This window comes from Phragmites australis, chromosome 7, assembly GCF_958298935.1.
Source record: "Phragmites australis chromosome 7, lpPhrAust1.1, whole genome shotgun sequence".
Classification (NCBI taxonomy): Eukaryota; Viridiplantae; Streptophyta; class Magnoliopsida; order Poales; family Poaceae; genus Phragmites; species Phragmites australis.
Genome location: NC_084927.1, coordinates 33752669 through 33772544, shown reverse-complemented (window position 1 = coordinate 33772544; position 19876 = coordinate 33752669). Strand labels below are relative to the sequence as shown.

Here is a 19876-nt window from a genome sequence, read left to right as displayed (position 1 = left end):
CACCTGGGACCAGGACTGGTCCCAATAAACCCCACGAGCAACCCTAGGGCAGCACCAGTTCAAGAAGAGAGCCGCACCAGAGCCTGAGTCGAAAATAGCATGAGCCAAAAGGAGGTGGGCTCATTTGGTTGGCCCAATGCAAAAAATTTCAATATTAAAATTGGCATAAATGTCAACATAAACTACTATAGTATTCGGCAGATAACTCTCAGAGAGTTCCGAGGGAATATATCTGTTCAGATGTATGTTGCTGTAGCATGATTCTTTTGTGCTGAAGTAAATTGGTCTTAAGACATGCCCAGAACCTTTAGACGAGAGCAATTTCCTGGAAAAAACACTGTATGTTCCGAACTGCTGAGCAGGATTCCACCTGATCTCCAATTCTCAATATCCCTGCTTGACCTTTTATCCCTTTCTGATTTGGTGGGCGTTCCTGACGTGCTGCATTGGACCTTTCCGAGTTTCCGTCTTCGACCTTCATTTTTCCAGCCACGGCGAATGGTTCCCCGGTTGACTTCCAAAGGCGAAGACTAGTACGCGGGCGTCCCGTGGCGTCCACGCTCACCGTTCGGCGACCGACGGCCAGGACGCATTGCCGCGTTGCACGTCGAGCACGGATTGTGCAGCGCAGCAGCACCACAGCAGAAACCTGGCACCAGAAGCAGCGATCGACGAACGACTCTCCATCCCCCCGGAAGCCGCCGAAGCCGAGCCGTCACGCGCGAGCGCACTTCCGTTGGTGCATTTCTTCGGTCAAACCATGTCCTGCACGGGCACGGCACGGCACTTGGAGAGCACGGCGCACCACGACTCTGCTCGGTCCAGGAAGCATGCATCTCGCCGGCCGAGCCCGAGACGCTCCCCTATAAAACCATCACGCCGAAACCCGTCGTCATTCCAGATTCACAGCAAAACCCAGATCAATTCCGTACTTCTGTTCCACGCGGACAACACAAACACTTGCCTTGTCCGTTCATCTCATTTCGCGCCTATTGGCTGTCGCCCAACAGGAGGAGTCGTTTGTGATTGGTCACACCATGAGCTCTCGCATGGCCGGGGCAGCGCTTCTGCGCCACCTGGGCCCGCGCCTCTTCACGGCCGAGCCTGTGTCCGGGCTCACCGCGAGGGGCATCGTGCCCGCGTCCGCAAGGATTCTTCCCGCGCGGATGGCTAGCACGGCCGCGAAACAAGACGACACGGCAGAACAGCAGGGGAGCGCAGGCGGCACCGAGAAGCCGGAGGAGGCAGCCGGCGGTCAGAGCAAGAAGGCCATCGTCAGCTACTGGGGCATCGAGCCGAGGAAGCTCGTCAAGGAGGACGGCACGGAGTGGAGGTGGCCCTGCTTTAAGGTGGGAAGCACTGCTGTACATTTTGCAATCACACTCTGTTTCATGACACATGCATGGTTGATTATGATTTCTAACATGTGGCTGGTGCAGCCATGGGACACGTACACGTCGGACACGTCGATCGACGTGAAGAAGCACCACGAGCCGACGGCGCTGCCCGACAAGGCGGCGTACTGGATCGTCAAGTCGCTGCGCGTGCCCATGGACCTCTTCTTCCAGCGGCGGCACGCGAGCCACGCGCTGCTGCTGGAGACGGTGGCGGCCGTGCCGGGCATGGTGGGCGGCATGCTCCTTCACCTGCGCTCGCTGCGCCGCTTCGAGCAGAGCGGCGGCTGGATCCGCGCGCTGCTCGAGGAGGCCGAGAACGAGCGCATGCACCTCATGACGTTCCTCGAGGTGACGCAGCCGCTGTGGTGGGAGCGAGCGCTCGTGCTCACCGCGCAGGGCGTCTTCTTCAACGCTTACTTCGTCGGATACCTCCTTTCTCCCAAGTTCGCGCACCGCGTCGTCGGCTACCTCGAGGAGGAGGCAGTGCACTCGTACACGGAGTACCTCAAGGACCTCGAGGCCGGCATCATCGAGAACGCGCCGGCGCCGGCCATCGCCATCGACTACTGGCGCCTCCCCGCCGACGCCAAGCTCAAGGATGTCGTCACCGTAGTGCGCGCCGACGAGGCGCACCACCGCGACGTCAACCACTTCGCATCGGTACATACTCTATAGCTTGCAAGAACATTCACCATTGTGAATAACTTTGAGCGATTTGAGCTAATCTATGCCTGACACATGCGCAGGACATCCATTACCTCGGGATGAAGCTGAAAGACACGCCTGCGCCGCTCGGGTATCACTAATCAGTCAACGTGGCCTACTCAGTTCAGCAACGTTACCTATTATTACCTTGCATGGGATCAATTGGTCTGCATTATTTGTGTGTAAATGACCAATAATTGTAACTTTTTTTGCATGGACCAATAATTGTAACTTGTAAGGTAATGAATTGGTTTTGTTTGTCCCTGTACATGTTGATGTAAGACATTTGTAAGAAAGAATTTTGGAGTACGAGTGAAACATGCCGTGCACTGTAGCACTCTGCTTATCAATTGCAGGAATAAATATTTGTGGATGAACGGAAAATGCATTGTTAAAATGGCATATGAGCGAGGTGCTTATCCACGGCATCCATATTTGCAGTGAGACAAAACAAATGTGCATTACACATGTGCTGTGCGCAAATCTCAATGCACAATTAGTGTTAGCACCTCAGCTGCATTGTCATATGGGGAAACTTTTTTGGTGAATGAACTAACTTGAAAGTAGTAAAGGCCCTAGCTCTACCAATCCACCTCCCTTGTCGCACGCTCTCCTTCATCTCTAAGGCGGCGTGGTTGGATTTGCACCTCCTATTACGCCTCCTTCCTCATTATTGTGCATTCATGCTGCCCTACATCATCCCTCTGTTGCCATCAAAGCAAATGATGTGGCTTTGCTCGGCTATGGTGGACCCAAACCCCTGACCTCATCGTCGATGAAGCATGTCGTCACTGTTAATTGTGGTCTCTGCCTAGTTCTAACTGCCTAACCGAGTCCTAAGGGGATCACCTCATGCGCCTGTGATCGGTGGGCCGAAACTGAATACTTGTCTTGGTCCCATGTCATCCCATGCTATAAAAGAAAAGGAGTCTTTCATGGTGCCTCATGCACGATCTTGCACTGAGGAAGAACAAACCCTAACAAACCCAACCGATCAAACAGGCTCGAGAATGACTTGAAGATCAATGTCGCCATCAGGACTCTCACGACGATGAGGACACACACGCGGCCTTCTCAACCGAGCTCACACCTGCAACGACAACACCTACACACTCTTCACCAACACTCAACATCAACATACATATCATCTGCATCACGTAGGCGGAGTTGGAAACTTCTCAAGCTCTTCTGTCAAGCCTTGATTAATGAACCTACAAAATTCCTCGAATTGGATCTGACTAAATCTGGGTATTGTGGACATTCCCTCATTTCCATTCCGGAGCATCTTAATCTTAAGTTTCCTATTTATCGAAGAAAATTTTCATTATCAACTCACTCTTCATCAATCCGTACGGATCAATCTAGCAATCATGGAAGTCTTTGCACACTTAACCAATGTCATCACCAAACTCAGGTTAAAACCCCTAATTTTGCAATAATTGGTTGTACTCATGTGATCAGGTTATGGTTAGCTCTCAGTTTTTTATTCTGTTAATCCTATCGGTCACCACTCACCAGACAAAGGCACACTTTAGCATGAACAAGAGACCTCACATTGCAACTGAAATATATCAAGATCATAGAACAATATTGGAGAAAAATATGTTGCAATCATTCAATTTTGTTTGCCACGTGGGAATCGATCATTTGCCTCCATGATTAAATCGGAGTTCTGATGAGCAATGACGACATTGTTTATTCATCTATGGTTCGCGTGGCTAGCACAATGGCAACAAGATTTATTACCCCGATTAAGCAAAGGAAGTTTCTGGTTTATACTTTTTTTTTCAAAGAGGTTTAGGATGGGTTTGGCAACTAGAAACCATCCGTTTCTTATCAGAAACAGGAGAATTCTTACCAAACAGATAGTTTGTTTTTTTTATTCCAGCAAGAAAACCACGAGAAAGTTTCTATTTTTTATTTAGAACCCCTAAAAAATAAATGCATATTAAATCCCTGCACGTTCGGGCAGTAGTCACATCCAAAAAACAGATGAGAAAAACATGTCCTGTTTCGCTTTTGCTACCTTTGTACTAGTACTACTAGTATATAGTACAGTAGTAAGTAGTAGTACCATGCAGATGGTGTGAACGGAATATTCGATCGAGAAACTAAAAATAAATCCATATTAAACAAACTAGCAAGTGTATGATACTTAGAAGAAAAATAAGATCACTTTTAGCAGTATCACTAGCAAAATAAAAAAAGAAAAGAAAAAAACATTGCGAGCGTACGAGAACTTGTACGAAAACTTTCACATCACCAAGGACAGGTCTAGCGTGCAAACATGTGAAACAATCACAGGCTGTCTCCAAAAAAAATCACGGGTAATTAACACCCGATCGACTTGGAGAAGAAGAAAAGCCCTCCTGAGTTTCTGGAAGCCCGGGGAGGCAAGGCATCCCCCTTCACTGACGGTGTGGCCCCACGTCTACCTCTATAAAATACCCTCCCAGAAAAGCCCGCTCCATTTCGAAACTGCAACCACCACGTCAACACAAGCGGCCCTCCACGACTCCCAAAAATTTTTTATTCGTGAAGGCTTTTCGGCGACCATCACAGGCGATGAGCTCCCGGATGGCCGGATCCATCGTCCTCCGCCACGTCGGCCTCCGCAACTTCACCGCAGCGTCGATCTCTCCGGTGGCGGCGAGGCCACTGCTCGCCAGCGGCGACGGCGTCCCGGCGGTTATGGTGCGTCTGTTGTCCACGTCCCCCGCCTCGGAGGCGGCGGCGAAGGCGGCCAAGGAGGGAGGGGAGAAGAAGGAGGTGGCGATCAACAGCTACTGGGGGATCGTGCAGTCGAACAAGCTGCTGCGGGAGGACGGCGCCGAGTGGAAGTGGACTTGCTTTAGGGTGCGTACACTGCGTTCCTGCGCGCTTTGATTTGGATTTAGTTTTCCCTTCCGATTCCTCCCGGCGAAGGATGGGTCTCCAGATCGGTTCATGTAATAGGTGTTGCTGTTAGTAACTTGTTTGCGCTAATTTTGCGTGGTTAACCGGATTTGTTGCAGCCATGGGAGACGTACACGGCGGACACGTCGATCGATCTGACGAGGCACCACGTGCCCAAGACGCTGCTGGACAAGATCGCCTACTGGACCGTCAAGTCGCTGCGCTTCCCCACCGACATCTTCTTCCAGGTTCGTGCATTCGCACAATCGCCGTCGCTGTTCAATTCTTCGGATAATTTGTTCCGTGTTTTTAGTTGTACTACTAGATCAGTTCAAAAAAAAAGTTGTACTACTAGACATTAGTACTAGTTACATGGCGTGGTATGCGTCCCCTGCGTATTTTTGTTCTGTTTTCCTGCTTTCTGGGAAGACGCAACTTGTTTGCAACGTGTACCGAATCGAGTATTTCACGTTAATTAGTTTGGGGAATCGATTTTATATGCTATCCCAAGTTCTCAACAGTCGATACTGGATGGTGACAACTGACAAGGACATCAGCAAACGGATCTGTGCCTTTTGTTACCCAGTAAAATATAGGATTGCTATATTGAATAGCAATTCAGTAGCAATGCCATTTGCATATCAAGGTTCTCGCACAAGTTCATCTTCTTTATCTCTTTGATTTGGCTTTAGAAGAACAACAAACAACGCGTTCCATTTGTCAGAGTATGTGCTGATCATCTCTGTACTTTGTACTGTAAGCTGACACTGCAGACTGGATGCAGAGGAGGTATGGCTGCCGGGCGATGATGCTGGAGACCGTGGCCGCGGTGCCGGGAATGGTGGGTGGCATGCTCCTCCACCTGCGCTCGCTCCGCCGCTTCGAGCAGAGCGGCGGCTGGATCCGCGCGCTGCTGGAGGAGGCCGAGAACGAGCGCATGCACCTCATGACCTTCATGGAGGTGGCGAAGCCGAGGTGGTACGAGCGCGCGCTTGTCCTCGCTGTCCAGGGCGTCTTCTTCAACGCCTACTTCCTCGGCTACCTCTTCTCCCCCAAGTTCGCGCACCGCGTCGTCGGCTACCTCGAGGAGGAGGCAATCCACTCCTACACCGAGTACCTCAGGGACCTGGAGGCCGGCAAGATCGACAACGTCTCTGCCCCGGCCATCGCCATCGACTACTGGCGTCTCCCCGCCAACGCCACGCTCAAGGACGTCGTCACGGTGGTGCGCGCTGACGAGGCTCACCACCGCGACGTCAACCACTTCGCATCGGTATGAAATATGAGTGCTTGTATATTCCAAGATCGGCATCGTTGTTTGATCTTATTCCTTCAGGTTGTGTGTACTTGTGTAGTTGTGTTCATTGTTTGGTTCTGATGTATGATCCGGTCTGACTTGTGGCTTGCAGGACATCCATTACCAGGGCATGCAGTTGAAGGAGTCCCCTGCGCCGATCGGATATCACTGAGGCTATTAGTGCTCTGCTGAAGTTTGCATCGCTAATAAAAAAAAAATGAGTGTCTCGTTCTGAAGGGAAAGCAAACGAGAGCTGGTTATATGTGATTTGGTAATGGTTAGTAACTGCTGCGTATTGAGCAATAAGCAGTCTGCTTATGAGTACTACTTACTATTACTAGAAGATTTTTTAACCATTTCGCTCTTAAGTGAAACCGGTGTCCTGTGCGCCACACCGTATTCTTTTATCAGAACAACCTTAATCTACATCGGTATGTGCATATCTGCAGTGTGAAATTGCGATAGGTATTTCCTTGCGTTGGGGAAACCCGAGGTGAGAAACTAACTGTCGGGTCGCTATTCTTCGAAAACAGTGACAAGAGCGCTACTATACATTGAAGAATAATAAAGGTTTTTACATTAATAGAATAATTAACGATCGAAAACGATAGAGCAACATCTAAAACAATAAGAAATTTTAACACCGAAGAAATAACATATGCACACAATTTTATATCAGATTTAGAGGTTTTGCACACTCTATTTCTAGTTTTATCGTGATCTCACCTATCACTACATAAGAAATCAACCGGTTATTTTGAAAATTTTGTCTGTTTCTTTATTTCTAATATCTAAGTAGGTATAGATAAAAACTAAATTGACTATTTTCTGATCATCCTTAGGGGTCGTCGCTATCGTCTCTTCCCCTATACTGCAACCGAGGAATGATTGTGCAGGCTCTGATTCTTCTTGATTTGTTTGTTAACTGTTGCTTCACGATACACAGTGGCACCCCTGAAGTTGTTCTGTTCTTGATGGCAGCTGAATAGGGCTCTCTAATCTGAGATGTACAATAGTAGAATTTCTGCACTCGATGTCTCTATACACTTCTGCTAGTCGTTTACTCTGTATCTTGCTTGGATCACTGATGACTGATTATGCTAACTGACTGCATTTGCTGCTCTTTAGCACCCCGTTATACAGCTCTCCGTTTCTTGTCTGTCCTCGTCCCGCCCGCCCGATTTCCTTTGGACGGGGGATAAGGGTGTTTGATTGCTGCCGTTTGTCTTTGTCCCAAATGGCAGACAGGCCGTGTTTGGATAGACTCTGACTTCAGAGTTTCTGGTTAATTGAAAAAATAATTGCGGTTGTTAAATTTTAGTTATTATTTTTTATAATAAATTTTTAGTTTTTTAACGTATTAAAAATTAGAAAAAAACACATCTCAATCTGTTCATTTAAATCATAGGCCACCTAAAATACAACCGCTTATATAGTTTGTGGATTTTCAGAAAAAAAAGGCGCTTTTAAGCCTATCGGACAGTCTGGTGGCTACCGTACAAAAATGGCCCAATCTACCGCGCTCCTCTCGTCTCCACCGTCCGCCGCCGCACGCCGCCATGTATACCCGTCACCTGCAGCACCCTCGGGTCAGGGGTCACCCTCCACCCAAGCAGCCTTCACGGCCGCGTCATCACCATTTGTTTGATTGGTTTGGTGGGGTTTTGGGTGTGGTTGTGAGCAGGTGGAGAGCGCGGAGGCGAGGGCCAGGGTGTTCAAGCTCGGCCTGGCCGCCGTGCTGACCTATGGGCTGTTCGACGCCGTCACTTACACGGCCTTCTTCGTGCTCGCCTTCCTCGGCTACGAGAGGAGCACCGACAAGAACCCCGCAGCCAATCTCAAGGCCTTGCTCGGGGTATGGTCTCTATGACTTGGCTTTGTTGGTTGTGCATCGACTCATGTATTATCTTTCAGTTAGGTGCTGCGGCGCCATAAGTGTGAAATCGGTCTTTTCGATCTGCGTATGCTATAGCAATTTAGATGGAGAAGTTCATAGTTGAGAGCCATTAGCCATTTTAGCGTCTGCTTTTTACCCAGTGCTGAAGTGTTAGTCTCCTTAGGCTGACCTTTATCTTCTATTTTGATTTGTCAGTTTGTTATCCTAATGTGGACCGGTAACAATGTTACAAGGCCATTCCGGGTATGCTTCACAGTCGTTGGTACCTTGATCCTCTCAAAGTGGGGAAAGTAAAGTGTCGATTCTCCTGCATATCCACAGTTGGCATCTTGTCCTCAACAAGCGGTCAAAGTGAATAATGCACCCTTTTGTGTATGTGCTTTGAGTTAAGCATTATGTGTCTTGACTGTTGGATCCAGCTAGGTCAGTTTTGTTTTGTTACAACCTTCTGTTTCCATGCTATTTCCCATGGATGTGAGTTTTCTACACCTTAAACTAAATGACAAGTACACATTCAGTTGTCCAAGGAAAATTCCCCTCTCTTTTCGGTAGTAATAATTTGTTTTGGTCTTTTCCGTTTGTTTTGTGGTTTATGATTTATCACATGTTGTTTCAGTAATAATATTTCGTTTTGGTTTAGCACATAGGCTGCTACTGATTGATAGCTGGATAATATGATCTATGGTAAAAAGCTTCAGCAATAAAATTAACAGTGGAAGATCAATATACCTATGCCTGGCATGCTAGCACGATGGGGCTACATGCCAACAACTCAACACATTAATCCTTCTTTATTTATACTTCTGTTAGTGCTCATACGCGTATATTGTTTGATCAAGTTTGTCCTGATACTCTGATACCAAAACAGAAAACAAAGAACATGGTTCATGTACATCACGTTGCTATGTCCATAGCTCCAGCTCCAAGAATTTTTGGAGCTAGGATGACCAGCTCCAAAAATTCTTGGAGCTGGAGCTCTGCCAAACAGGCCCTAAATATATGGTACAAAAAGGACATTTTAGAGTATACATATTCCTCGACTCTAGACTGTCACATGATCTCTCATTATCCAATCTGCATTCTACATATGTATGTAATGTATACAACTCAGGCTTCAACAAGACCCGTATTTATTCAGAAGTCTCTTTCATGAATTTAACATCAGCAGACTGTAAAGCAAACTTGTGAGTTGTGGACAAGCATGCTCAACACCCACAGGAAAAATATAATCTAATAGCAAAGAGTGAACTTAACTTCCCAAAACTGTCAGCTTTGTGAACAAATCTCTATATTAACTGCTGGTTGATCTTCAGATCGAGCTTGCACGCTTGCATTCCTCTAGAAGAAAGCTCATATCCTCCTTTAATATTCAAGTCTAGTAGGTGCGAGTCTTCGGTTTTTGGTGTGCATTTAACATCCTTAGCTTCCTGACTTCCTACACAGTAGAGCTGAAAGCTTAAATTATTAGATTTGTGGTTGTCATCACATATAGCTTTCACCAATTGTTCGTTGTTTTCTTCATACTCTCGTGTTGCATTGTCCATGAAACCTGATAGAGCTAGGTTGAAGTCTGTGAGCTGTGATCTGGTTGATTCTATGTTACTGGATGCATTTGCATCAAAGGAAATGTTTCTGCAAGCTTTCTCTAGTATTGCTTTTCAGTACTTCCCTTGGGCCTCAATTCGCATCTGCAGCTTCTTTTGCATCTGATTGCAGACATAAGTATTTGTAGTGTTCATGAAAGGAAGTTTTGGAGTGCAGAAGCTAATGGCTGTTACGTAAGCCTGTTTTACCACAAGTTGCTCTTGTAGTTTTCTTTGGACATGAATTTGATACTTAGTGCATCCTCAAGTGGTATTTCTCTGATTTAGATAAGAAATGTTTTAGTTCAACCAAAGAAAAAGGCCCATAAAAGTCAAACAACAGAAATAAATCAGTAGTATTCAGATCCCTGAGCCTCCCTATATAAGGAAGTTTGCATTACATATCTTGAAGAAATAAAATAGAATTAGTTTGCATTTTGTGTAAGTTAATACTTGTTCTTAACAGGTGATGTACTAATCAGAGCACATATTTCAGTGACATTTGTGCTATCTACTGATTTATTTGGGCTTTGTATTTATCCATTTTTTAATTTCCTCTTAAGGTGATTACACTTCTACAGTCCCATACATGTTTCAAAATCGTACCTGGTTTCTAGAGGTTTGATAAACCCACTGAGCAAATCCCAATCTATAGCTTGTCATCTTCTAGCATTTTTTCCCAGGGAAGATTTTCTAGTATTTTTCAGTTGTCTACTTAACAAAATGCATTGTTGTACTTGTAGCAAACATTGATTGACCTCTTGTTAAGTTATTGTGCATAAAAGCAGGTATTTTACTTGCAGGTAGGTGGACAGCAGAAGTTGATTGGTAATTACCCTGTGCTGTTTCCTTCAGGAACACCAGGATGTGCTGCAGTGGAAAAACTGATGCCTTGTGCAGTAAATCTTGACAGCAGAAAGAGAAGTATGCAGTTAAATAGGAGACACCTTGGCGTCAATGCTTGATCCGGTAAATTTTTGGTCTTGACAGCAATAAATTTATAAGGTTCATTCCTCCACTGTTGGCTAGTTCCAGGCCTGTGCTTTTCTTGCCCTGCCTTCCCTGTCTATATTTCTAACCACATCAGACAAGCATCACTGTGTTAGTACACTGCAGCAAAAGAGAGACAGAGAGAACAAGTGTAGCAGTGCTACAACTCGGTAATAAAATAGAGCTCAAACCTGGAGGTGGCTTTTCAGATGGTACAGGGCGAGGCCTTTCAGTCCCATCAACCTGAGCACCGACTTGGGCGTTGCTTCTGTTTCAGGCAGCACATTCAAATTGAAAACAGTTGGTTAGTGGTTACTCTATATTTCATATGCTCAAGGAAGCAAAATTCAGATAAATGAGGTTCTTGGCACTGGTTTTGTCTGCTGCATTCTGGCCATGTAAATCGTGACAAACTGAGTACCAAATTGCAAGCTCAGAAACCTGTGCCATGCAGTTATGCAAATTGACCATGTATCTTTTTTTTTCACAAAGGGGGCTCACACACCCCCAACCACAAAGGGACCGAGGGGCGCCCCTGGGGTGAGAGCTGGGGATGGAACCCAGGTTTCCCACTGAGGGCAGCCATCAGGAACCATCTCAGCTCGACTGCCCTCTCAATTGACCATGTATCTGTGCCAGTGATGGGTGTTCCACGACAACCGCTGACTTCTGACTAGGCTCGCGCTACTGAACTTGCGCAAGGCTCTATAGTCTAACTTGCAGTAGCTGACCAGCTGGGCAGAATTCGGACTGAAACAGTGCTCAATGGCAGCATCATCATAGCAGAGTAAGATCGATCAGCAGCCAGAGCAGATGACGAGGAATTGAAGCAGGAAAGGAAAGCAAGGACTCACTGTCCGGGCCGCCGAGCTTGGTGACGGCGTGGACGAAGCGCTCGTGGAGGTCCGGCGTCCACCGCAGCCTCGGCTTTGGGTCCCGCGACAGCGCAGCCGCGCCGCCATAGCAGCTCCCCTCCATCCCCTCCGGGCGAACCGAAACAACGGCACGATTCTTGACGATCGCTGCAGCCCCCTATCCGGCCAAGACGTATCGCTCGAGTGGGACGAGCTCTTGCTCAGGAGAATATGGCGTTACTGGCTCCGAGTCCGAGGGGAAGAGACGAGGCGGGTGTGCGAGAGCAATGCGAGCACAGGTGTATGTGAGGACAACGACGGGGAGAAGCGGAGGGAGTGGCGGAGGAGGAGGAGGGCATCATGTGTGCGAGGGGAATCTAGGACGACTTGAGCTGGGGTGCAATGCAACGGCGCAAGGAACAAAACGAACGGAAGAAAAATTTAGGAGAGTCGGTCTCAGAAAGATCTATTCTTGTTTACGTCATATGTCTCTCTTCTTTCTCTCAGTTGCACGTGTCAGCTATTGAATTAGAGAATGACGGTATGAATCATAGAGGTTTTTCGGTGAAGTATCTTGTAGAATTTCCTTTCCAAACGGAAGAAAATATAGGCCACGCCGCCAACCAGGGGAAGCCACTTGGCCGCTGCTCCTTCGGACACCAACACGGCGGTCGGGTACGTACACGCAGTACATCACAATTGGCACCGCATGTTGTCTACGACTCTGAGATATCGCAACAAGAAGCATGCTTGGAACGCATGAATTTCACGCAAAACCGTACAATTCTCGAATTTCAAGTGTGTGTTAGATCAGTATCTTCATCGAGAAAGACATGAATACTCGTACCACAGTAACAGAGTAGCATTCAGATTCGTTCAAAAGAACCCTCCACGCAGAAGCAAAGCAAAGTACAGGACGAGGAGAAATGTGGCAAGATCGCATCGGTTACGAATCTTGGCGTGAGAACCGAACGGCTAGTTGAGTTGAGCTGTGGCTGTGCGAGCGCGCAGGCAGCAGATGTTGCGAGGAATATTCCGGCGGCAGTGCACGCGGCAGCCCGTGGGACCCGAGGCGAGCGGGAGATACGGCGAGAGATGTTTGACGCTGATCTCGCTGGAATATTCGAGCCTGCTGTGGCTGCGAGCTGACTGCCGCCCCTCCCTCCTGCTGTTGGATCAATCGCCATCCCAACCTCCAAGCGCCCGAGTCCACGCATCCGATCGTCGTCACAAATGATTAGAGAATACTAACATTAGTATATTCGAGCATCATCTCACCCCTAGTTTGGCTCCGTTCGTAATGCCAGCATTTGACACGGCTTCAGCTCCAAGCCTTATTTTATGCACTGAAGGTGATCGCTGGCCATAGTAATTTTCCTATGGGAAATACTTCTACTTAAACTAGGAGCCCTACTGTAATACAAGATTATTTTGAAATCGATTATGATGCAAACTTGATGCTTATAGGTAGCTAAGCTAAGATCGTTCGGAGGAAAGATTCCCCCGAATCACCTAATTTGGCGTCCATGAAGTACCTAATTTATTCACTTGATGAATGAGATGAATCGCATTCACATCACATCCATCGGCGCCAAACAGTATCGGTCACGAGTAAACAACAGGGGCACAGATTCTTATTGAATCCAATTCAAGCATTCCAAGATTGTATTACATAAATACAGAGGCAAGTCACAGGATTTACACATGCTGCATAGTAACCGTATGTATCATCGAACTGAAACATGGTGTGATTGGGCGAGTTGCATGCTTACCCGCAAACCATACACGCGTGACAAGACGGGCCAAGATTGGTTGACACAAATTGTAGTGTGACGAAATCACCAAAAGAACACAAAGGAAATTGAATCAATAGGCATAGAAGGGCAAGGCCGGCAGAGGAGGAAACCGCAAATACTAGAAAATTTTCCTGTATGTAAGATCTAAGCTCATTTGAAGCCGAACTGATGCTTGTTGTAGTTTGCTAAGCTCTCGATGCCACCGGTTTGTGTAGATGATGGAATACCAGACATTGTCCAAGAGGGCGCAGCCTTCTCATTGGATCCATCACTGAGGCCACCGACGATGCCAATGTCGGCTAGGTTCACCTTCTTTGCTGCAGTTTGCCAGAAACAAAGAGAATCATCAGCGCTTCTGACATTAGATATTTGTACCAACTAGATATATATCATTGGCAGGAGGAACAGAAAAAAGAGGAACATACGTCCGGTTATGTTCAGATCAATCAGTCCGCGGCTCAAGGAGTCCGCCCATATTCCAGACTTGACCTGAAAATTTTCTTTCTTTGTATTAGGCTTGGGAGCTGCCAAGAGTGTTTGGTCTGCCCTTCCAAGGCTGCTGCTTGAAGAAAGATCGAAAGGGTCCTTAGCTGCTTCCACAGTGTTAGATACAAAGGCACCAAAATCAGATGCATCGGTCTTGGGAGCTGCTAAAGGTGTTTTTCCGACATTGCTGCTTGAAGAAAGATCGAATGGGTCTTTAACTGCTTCCTCATTGTTCGATACAAAGGCACCAAAGTCAGATGCAGCCTGAAGGTTCTGGCTTGATGTGCTGATATTTCCAGTAGAACTGTGTGCGGGTGTTGGTGCAGTAGATGATCCAGCCTTGGAGCTGAAGGCATCAAATGGATCAGATCCATCAAAACTATTCAAAGGAATAGCACCAAATGGATCGAATGGTTCAGGATTTGCATTCTGGGACACGGAAGTATTTACTTCAGAAGATGTCCCAGAACTTGGTGGTGGAATAAACCCAGTCTGTGGCGGAAATGCTGCAGCAAAAGTTGGCTTTTCCGCAAATAGGTCAACATTGCCCTGCAGTATTTTTTATAATGAACACCATGTATCATGATAAGTGGATTGAAGAACTGCATGATTTGATAAGAATATTGAAGCACAACCAAACAATATGTTCACAAGCAACAAGCACACAAAAAGTAAGAAATCCTTCTTTCCTTCAACAAATTTCATTTTTTATGTTGGAACACTAGAACAGTGGGGCACCGTTTTCTTTCTATTCATCCGCTTCCTAGTAATCCAATTGATTACAGGAATGTGTGACAAGGGTTAGATAGTGCTATTAACATGTATCCAGAAGTCTTAACATATAGAGAACCAAACCTGGGCATCCGGATTTGCAGCTGTCTCTCTACTTGTGGGTGCCGATTGGAAATCTGCATCAGCAAACAGATCGACCTGAGGTTCTACAGCATTGTCGGTTGCTGGAGTTGCTACAGATGCATAGATGAAACCATCCATCAAGTTTGGGCCAAACAGATCCACCTCGCCGGACTTAGCAGTAGCTTTGCCTGCAGACAAAAACAGACAGTATTAAGAATCAACATAAAAAAAACTCGACCACAGGGAGAAAACGCCCCCCTGGCTTTGTCTTAAGGGAGAGGAGTACCAAACCCTTTAGGGAGGTACTCAGACGACCTGCGAGCACCCAGGTTTGAGCCTGGGTGGACAGCCTCTCAACTAGAGGCTCTCCCAACCAAGCTATCACTTAGTTCTCAAGAATCACAAATAGACAAATGACCATATCCCTATCTCGGTGAAGGGGAGATTTGCCATACGAATTTCAAATTTGGTACTTTTGACAAGTGGCAATAAAAGCCAAAATCTGTTCACTTACTACTCAAGGCATACTTTACGAGGACCTATTGAGGTTTCCAACACATTAATTCAGCTATCAAAAGACATAATTCACATAGTACTTGAAGTATGGTACAGTCCTTGTTATTAAAAAAGTACTAGTTGAGTTTCTCTCTTTTTTCCCCTAAAAAATAAAACATACTCACTTAATGGGTTCATGTTTATAACTGGGCAGAAGCCAATAATACAAGTGCACTTTTGCAAAATATAAAAACTGTATTATTACTACAATGCAAGATCGAGAGGTAAACCGCTCAAATGACTGATTCTAACAGGCTTTTGTGTCGAAACCTAACCATGCATTCAATAATGTAGCCAAAGGCATTCCGGGCAATGAACTAGCATAAGCAAAACATAGGTAAAAGATTTTACCATTCGAAGAAGATTCACGAGGATCAAAGTCATCAAAGTCATCTTCGTTGCTGATTGTATTAGATGGGGGCTTCAGGGAGCTGGGTGAATTATAATCCTCATTCCTGACAATTCAAACAAATACAACATCAGTGATGGAGCAAAAAAGTATAACAATACAGAGTAAGCCTAAGGAGAAAAGTCCAGACATGATATCACTGATTTTACCATGCTCTAGAATGGTTCACAATGGTCTCCAATAGCAATAGTACTATGCTTACAGCATATTAAATTTTACTTCACCTGGGACCTGATTGATATTCACGCACCCAGCAAAGCTACCAGCTATTGTATCACCCGTTCACCCTATACCACAGGCTACACAACTACAGATTTTAAAAACCAGCAGTTGTTACTTGGCCCAAGAAGAAAAAACTAAGTAACCTTGAAATACCTTCTATGAGGCTTCGCATCCTTTCTCAACTTGATGCCAGATTTCTGGCTGCCAGTATTACTTGTGGAGGTTTTAACAGGTTCTTTGTCCCTGTAACTGTCACCGAATGAGTCATCTTCCCTTGTGCCACTGAAACTCCCATAACGTTCGCCTGAACTGTAGTTGCTACCAAATGAGACTGAGCTTGATTTATGTGTTATCCCTGTAGATGATAGTCCAACGTACCTTCAGTCACAACAAATATGTGTTATAGTTAATGCTGTAGAAGATGAATACACAAACAAAAAAGTTAGAGCAAACACTCAATAACTTTCCAAGAGAACTTACTTATCACGATTACTGGCCGCTTTGTCTCTCACAGCCTTTATTCTCTCCTTGTCGTTAAGGATGCCCACAATAGTTTCTACTTTCTTCCTCACATTTATTCCAGCATCTTTTCCATTAGGTTCCACATACTCAAAACTCGAAAGAACCTTCATAAAAAGAACACATAAAAGAAAATGTTCAATGTCATTCAAGATCAAACAAGAAAGTATAAAAAAAAGCACAGCAAAAGGCATACCGAGATCTTAGAATAATGATCAAGAATGTCATCAACTGCCCGCTCAGAACCATTGGCTATCAAGTACTCAATAATTGTCAATGCCTGGACGTTAAGTCCTTTCTTAGTGAACAAAACTATTGATGCAAACATTAAGAGATAGCAAGTTTATTCCCCTTTGGTGGTTAGTGTGGTGAATGTTAAAATTATGGTACGAAGCCCCAGCACTAGCTGGAAAAAATAATATGATGAAATGGTCATTAAGAAGCAATAACCTTATACACATGACGCCATTTCGAGCCTCTCTCAGTTAACCTAGTCCATAGGACATTCATTACCATCTGGCACTCAGAACTGCAGATTTTAGAAGCATCGTTTGAGCACTGATTATAGAAAAAATAATTGACGAAACACAACATGAATAAGAGATAGAACTTACAACTTCTTCGTAGCATGTGCTAACTCTGAAAGAGCAGTTCCATGGGGGCCCCAAGGTTCGTCACTTGTAGCATCAAGTACCTGAATTTTTTATATAAAAATGGAAAAGTCCTACATGGGGTTACTTCATAGGAAATTAGGTCGTAAAGCAACGATTAGAAATTTGTTCTATTAAAGCAAAAAAACATAGATCAACAATCTAATGCCACGGCAGCATATTAAAGTGTGCACAAAAAAAGGGGTAAGGTGGCACTAAAAGATCCCCATGTCGACTATAAATCCTGCTCAACTAACAATGCAAATTTAATTGGCCGACTGCTAAAATCTATATCGATGTTCGTAAACATTACAGTACACAAATTATAGCAACAAAATAATGGAGTCACTCACAAAACACATCCTAATCATACGATTAGGCAAAATGATGGCTCCCTCATCCACCACATGAACCAATCACAAAATTGCAAGTCCATCACCATAAAGGGAGAATTTTTGCAGAGAAACAGAGCTAAGATCTGAGCAAGATCCAACCTTCTGTTCGATCTCGGGGACCTTGAGCACCTTTAGATTGACCTCCCTCTTGCTGCAAGAACACATACGCAACAAACAGATCAAGATCTCACGAATCGAATCCAATAAGCATCATACTTTCAGAATCTGACAAAAATATCGAGACCATGGTCATGGCAAGAACTTACATCTCACGCACAGTCTGATCGAAAACCTTCATGAGATCCATCCCCCGGGAGGAGTAGCTACGACCGGTTGCAGATTTTTCGGGATGAGATCTGAGCTCTGGCCGGCCGAGTAGCAGTGGCAGCTAGAAGAGTGGCACAAACTGTGCCTGGATGGGAGACACGGCGAAAAAGTCGCAGAGGCCGTTGAGGACGCAGCAGCCGCTTCACCGATCCCGGTTCCCGACTAGCTCTCCAAGCGAACCGCCGGTCTCCGCGTCGACCGCGAGGTCCCCGGCGCCGGCGGCGGGGGGCGAGCGCGGGAGAAGGGGCAGAGGAGGGCGAGGAAGGTGAATGGGGAAGCGGTGAAGTGGGCAAAAGGCCACTCGCGATACGAAACGGAGGAAGGAAAGCTTCGATGCCATCATTGGACGGTCAGGATCGAACGAGGTAGGATCTGACGGACTACGTGGCACCAATACAAGGCACTATCACGGACACGAGCTGTGTTTTTTTTCTTTTCTTTTCTTTTTTGCCAGGGTACCACCAGCCTACCACATTTGGCTCCATTTATCGGATCAGGGGATTATTTTTCTCTTGTCAAACTAATGTGAAATCACTGCGTTCTAATTGGATCTGTAACCTTGGTGATGATTATATCACGTATATATATGGCTACGGTAAAAAAAGTAACGTCTTCACCTCAGCCATTTCATTCGGGTTATATCACGTATACATGGGTAGGGCACAACGTGCATGTAGGACATCGATAGATGGCAAATCTTAATCGGCAATCAAGCATTGGACATGAGGATTAGGGGGAACTGAAATTTGAGTGGCAAATTGGCAATAGCTCATTACAACGAACCAATGCTGTAAAAAATCTCTAGTAGCTGTTGAAGTGTGTGTTCGTAACTGTTAAGATGCTTCGACTCTGGAAGGGGCTGACAGCATGTGGAGATAGCAGCTGCATTGGGTGATAATCTGGCACATGTTATGCAAATTCTTCTTGATTTTTTTCTGTTTGAGAGAAGCCATGCAATTCTAAACTATTGAGTTGACACACATGCTAACAGTGGCTATTAAGTATCTACTATCCCTAAGCTCAAAATCATGGGTTGGTAGTTGAAAGTATATCTAGCTCTTAAGTGAGATTTTGATAATTAATGATAATAACAATTGAGAATTGTTAGAAGGTTATTTTTATAGGTGATGCATGGAAGATTGAGCATGAATTTATTGAGTAATGTCATGAGATCAATAGAAATGATCAAAATGAATGAGATCTAAGTAATATCCTGGTAAGTTATGATAATACCTATGGACTAATAATTATATCGAGAATTGTTTGTAGGATATTCTATAGGAGTACATAAGTGATAAAATATGGATTCGTTAAGACATATCATGAGATCAAAAGATATGTATCGAGATCATTGAGCTCTAAGTGATGCTCATATGAAGAAGAAGCTAGAGAGCAAGAGATCTCGGAATTTGAGGATGGTCTTAAGAATATTAACAATAAGCGTGACGACTAAAGTTGCTTGTAAAGATCAAGTAACTAAAAGTATGAAATTGTCAATTTAGTTTTATGGATTAATCCATGTACTATGTGATTGAGAATAAGTTAGAGTTATGTTTCATATGAAGATAAATATTGAATGTGTTAAGTTGTAAGAGCAAGATCAAGACAAACTTAGCGTACAACTTGTGTGCTTGATGCTTACGGTTCATACCTCGGTGGTGAATCGGATGAAAATGATGTGAAAAGAAAAGTCTTCCATAGTTGATGTACAGGAAGCAATCAAATGAAGTTCATCAAGCTTGCAGAAGATTAAGAGATGATCGTGATGGGAAGTGAGGATGAGCATCATCATCAAGCTCAAGTGAAGAGTTGATGATAAACCGAAAAGAAACATCGGGACTCGGATGATGTGTTCGTCAAGTCTAACGGGATGGCTAGCTCAAGGCAAAGGTATAAAATATAGGGTATTTTCTTTTACCGATCAATGGTGATTAGAGAAGAGGAATGACTGGATTGATAGAATAAATATCGTACTATTAAGAGGGGTCTTGATAATTGTTTGAGTTTTACCATATATCGATTAGCTCAATCTTGCATGTGCATA

General features: G+C 45.2%; 4 protein-coding genes across 5 annotated transcripts; 3 read left to right on the top strand and 1 right to left on the bottom strand.

Annotated features, from left to right (window-relative positions):
- Positions 1-885: 885 nt before the first annotated feature.
- On the top strand, positions 886-2486 carry LOC133924896 (ubiquinol oxidase 1b, mitochondrial-like). The gene is made up of 3 exons (XM_062370630.1): positions 886-1349; positions 1440-2057; positions 2144-2486. Exons 1-3 carry the CDS (start codon positions 1038-1040, stop codon positions 2201-2203), a joined length of 990 nt encoding a protein of 329 aa, XP_062226614.1. The 5' UTR covers positions 886-1037; the 3' UTR covers positions 2204-2486.
- Positions 2487-4584: 2098 nt separating this feature from the next.
- LOC133924894 (ubiquinol oxidase 1a, mitochondrial-like) lies at positions 4585-7453 on the top strand. Of its 2 annotated transcripts, XR_009910859.1 has the most exons (5): positions 4585-4958; positions 5117-5245; positions 5782-6270; positions 6407-6571; positions 7137-7453. XR_009910859.1 is itself a non-coding variant. In XM_062370628.1 (4 exons), the coding sequence occupies exons 1-4, from the start codon at positions 4668-4670 to the stop codon at positions 6464-6466; spliced, it is 969 nt and encodes a 322-aa protein (XP_062226612.1). In that variant the 5' UTR covers positions 4585-4667; the 3' UTR covers positions 6467-6720. The 2 variants fall into 2 exon arrangements, 1 of the variants encoding a protein (XP_062226612.1); XM_062370628.1 differs by lacking the exon at positions 7137-7453 and having other exon boundaries at positions 6407-6720.
- A 292-nt stretch (positions 7454-7745) lies between these two features.
- On the top strand, positions 7746-11238 carry LOC133924895 (uncharacterized). The gene is made up of 3 exons (XM_062370629.1): positions 7746-7855; positions 7979-8149; positions 10578-11238. Exons 1-3 carry the CDS (start codon positions 7799-7801, stop codon positions 10737-10739), a joined length of 390 nt encoding a protein of 129 aa, XP_062226613.1. The 5' UTR covers positions 7746-7798; the 3' UTR covers positions 10740-11238.
- A 1992-nt stretch (positions 11239-13230) lies between these two features.
- Positions 13231-18137, bottom strand: LOC133924893 (clathrin interactor EPSIN 1-like). Its single transcript, XM_062370627.1, has 11 exons — positions 17772-18137; positions 17605-17656; positions 17075-17154; positions 16911-16989; positions 16657-16740; positions 16422-16567; positions 16095-16319; positions 15662-15765; positions 14756-14943; positions 13840-14449; positions 13231-13731 (listed from the first exon to the last, which is right to left on the bottom strand). Exons 1-11 carry the CDS (start codon positions 17810-17812, stop codon positions 13565-13567), a joined length of 1776 nt encoding a protein of 591 aa, XP_062226611.1. The 5' UTR covers positions 17813-18137; the 3' UTR covers positions 13231-13564.
- Positions 18138-19876: the final 1739 nt, after the last annotated feature.

Bases quoted from the DNA above. Each gene is read 5' to 3' on its own strand.
- LOC133924893 (XM_062370627.1), bottom strand. From the start codon at position 17,812: ATGGATCTCATGAAGGTTTTCGATCAGACTGTGCGTGAGAT. The intron at 16,568-16,656 runs GTATGCCTTTTG...CTTTTTATGAAG, and splicing joins ATCATTATTCTAAGATCTCG to GTTCTTTCGAGTTTTGAGTA. The intron at 16,320-16,421 runs GTAAGTTCTCTT...TTGTGACTGAAG, and splicing joins GCGGCCAGTAATCGTGATAA to GTACGTTGGACTATCATCTA.
- LOC133924895 (XM_062370629.1), top strand. From the start codon at position 7,799: ATGGCCCAATCTACCGCGCTCCTCTCGTCTCCACCGTCCGCCGCCGCA. The intron at 7,856-7,978 runs GTATACCCGTCA...GGTTGTGAGCAG, and splicing joins CCGCCGCCGCACGCCGCCAT to GTGGAGAGCGCGGAGGCGAG. The intron at 8,150-10,577 runs GTATGGTCTCTA...TTTTACTTGCAG, and splicing joins ATCTCAAGGCCTTGCTCGGG to GTAGGTGGACAGCAGAAGTT.
- LOC133924896 (XM_062370630.1), top strand. From the start codon at position 1,038: ATGAGCTCTCGCATGGCCGGGGCAGCGCTTCTGCGCCACCTGGGCCCG. The intron at 1,350-1,439 runs GTGGGAAGCACT...TGGCTGGTGCAG, and splicing joins GGAGGTGGCCCTGCTTTAAG to CCATGGGACACGTACACGTC. The intron at 2,058-2,143 runs GTACATACTCTA...ACACATGCGCAG, and splicing joins ACGTCAACCACTTCGCATCG to GACATCCATTACCTCGGGAT.
- LOC133924894 (XM_062370628.1), top strand. From the start codon at position 4,668: ATGAGCTCCCGGATGGCCGGATCCATCGTCCTCCGCCACGTCGGCCTC. The intron at 5,246-5,781 runs GTTCGTGCATTC...GACTGGATGCAG, and splicing joins CCACCGACATCTTCTTCCAG to AGGAGGTATGGCTGCCGGGC. The intron at 6,271-6,406 runs GTATGAAATATG...TGTGGCTTGCAG, and splicing joins ACGTCAACCACTTCGCATCG to GACATCCATTACCAGGGCAT.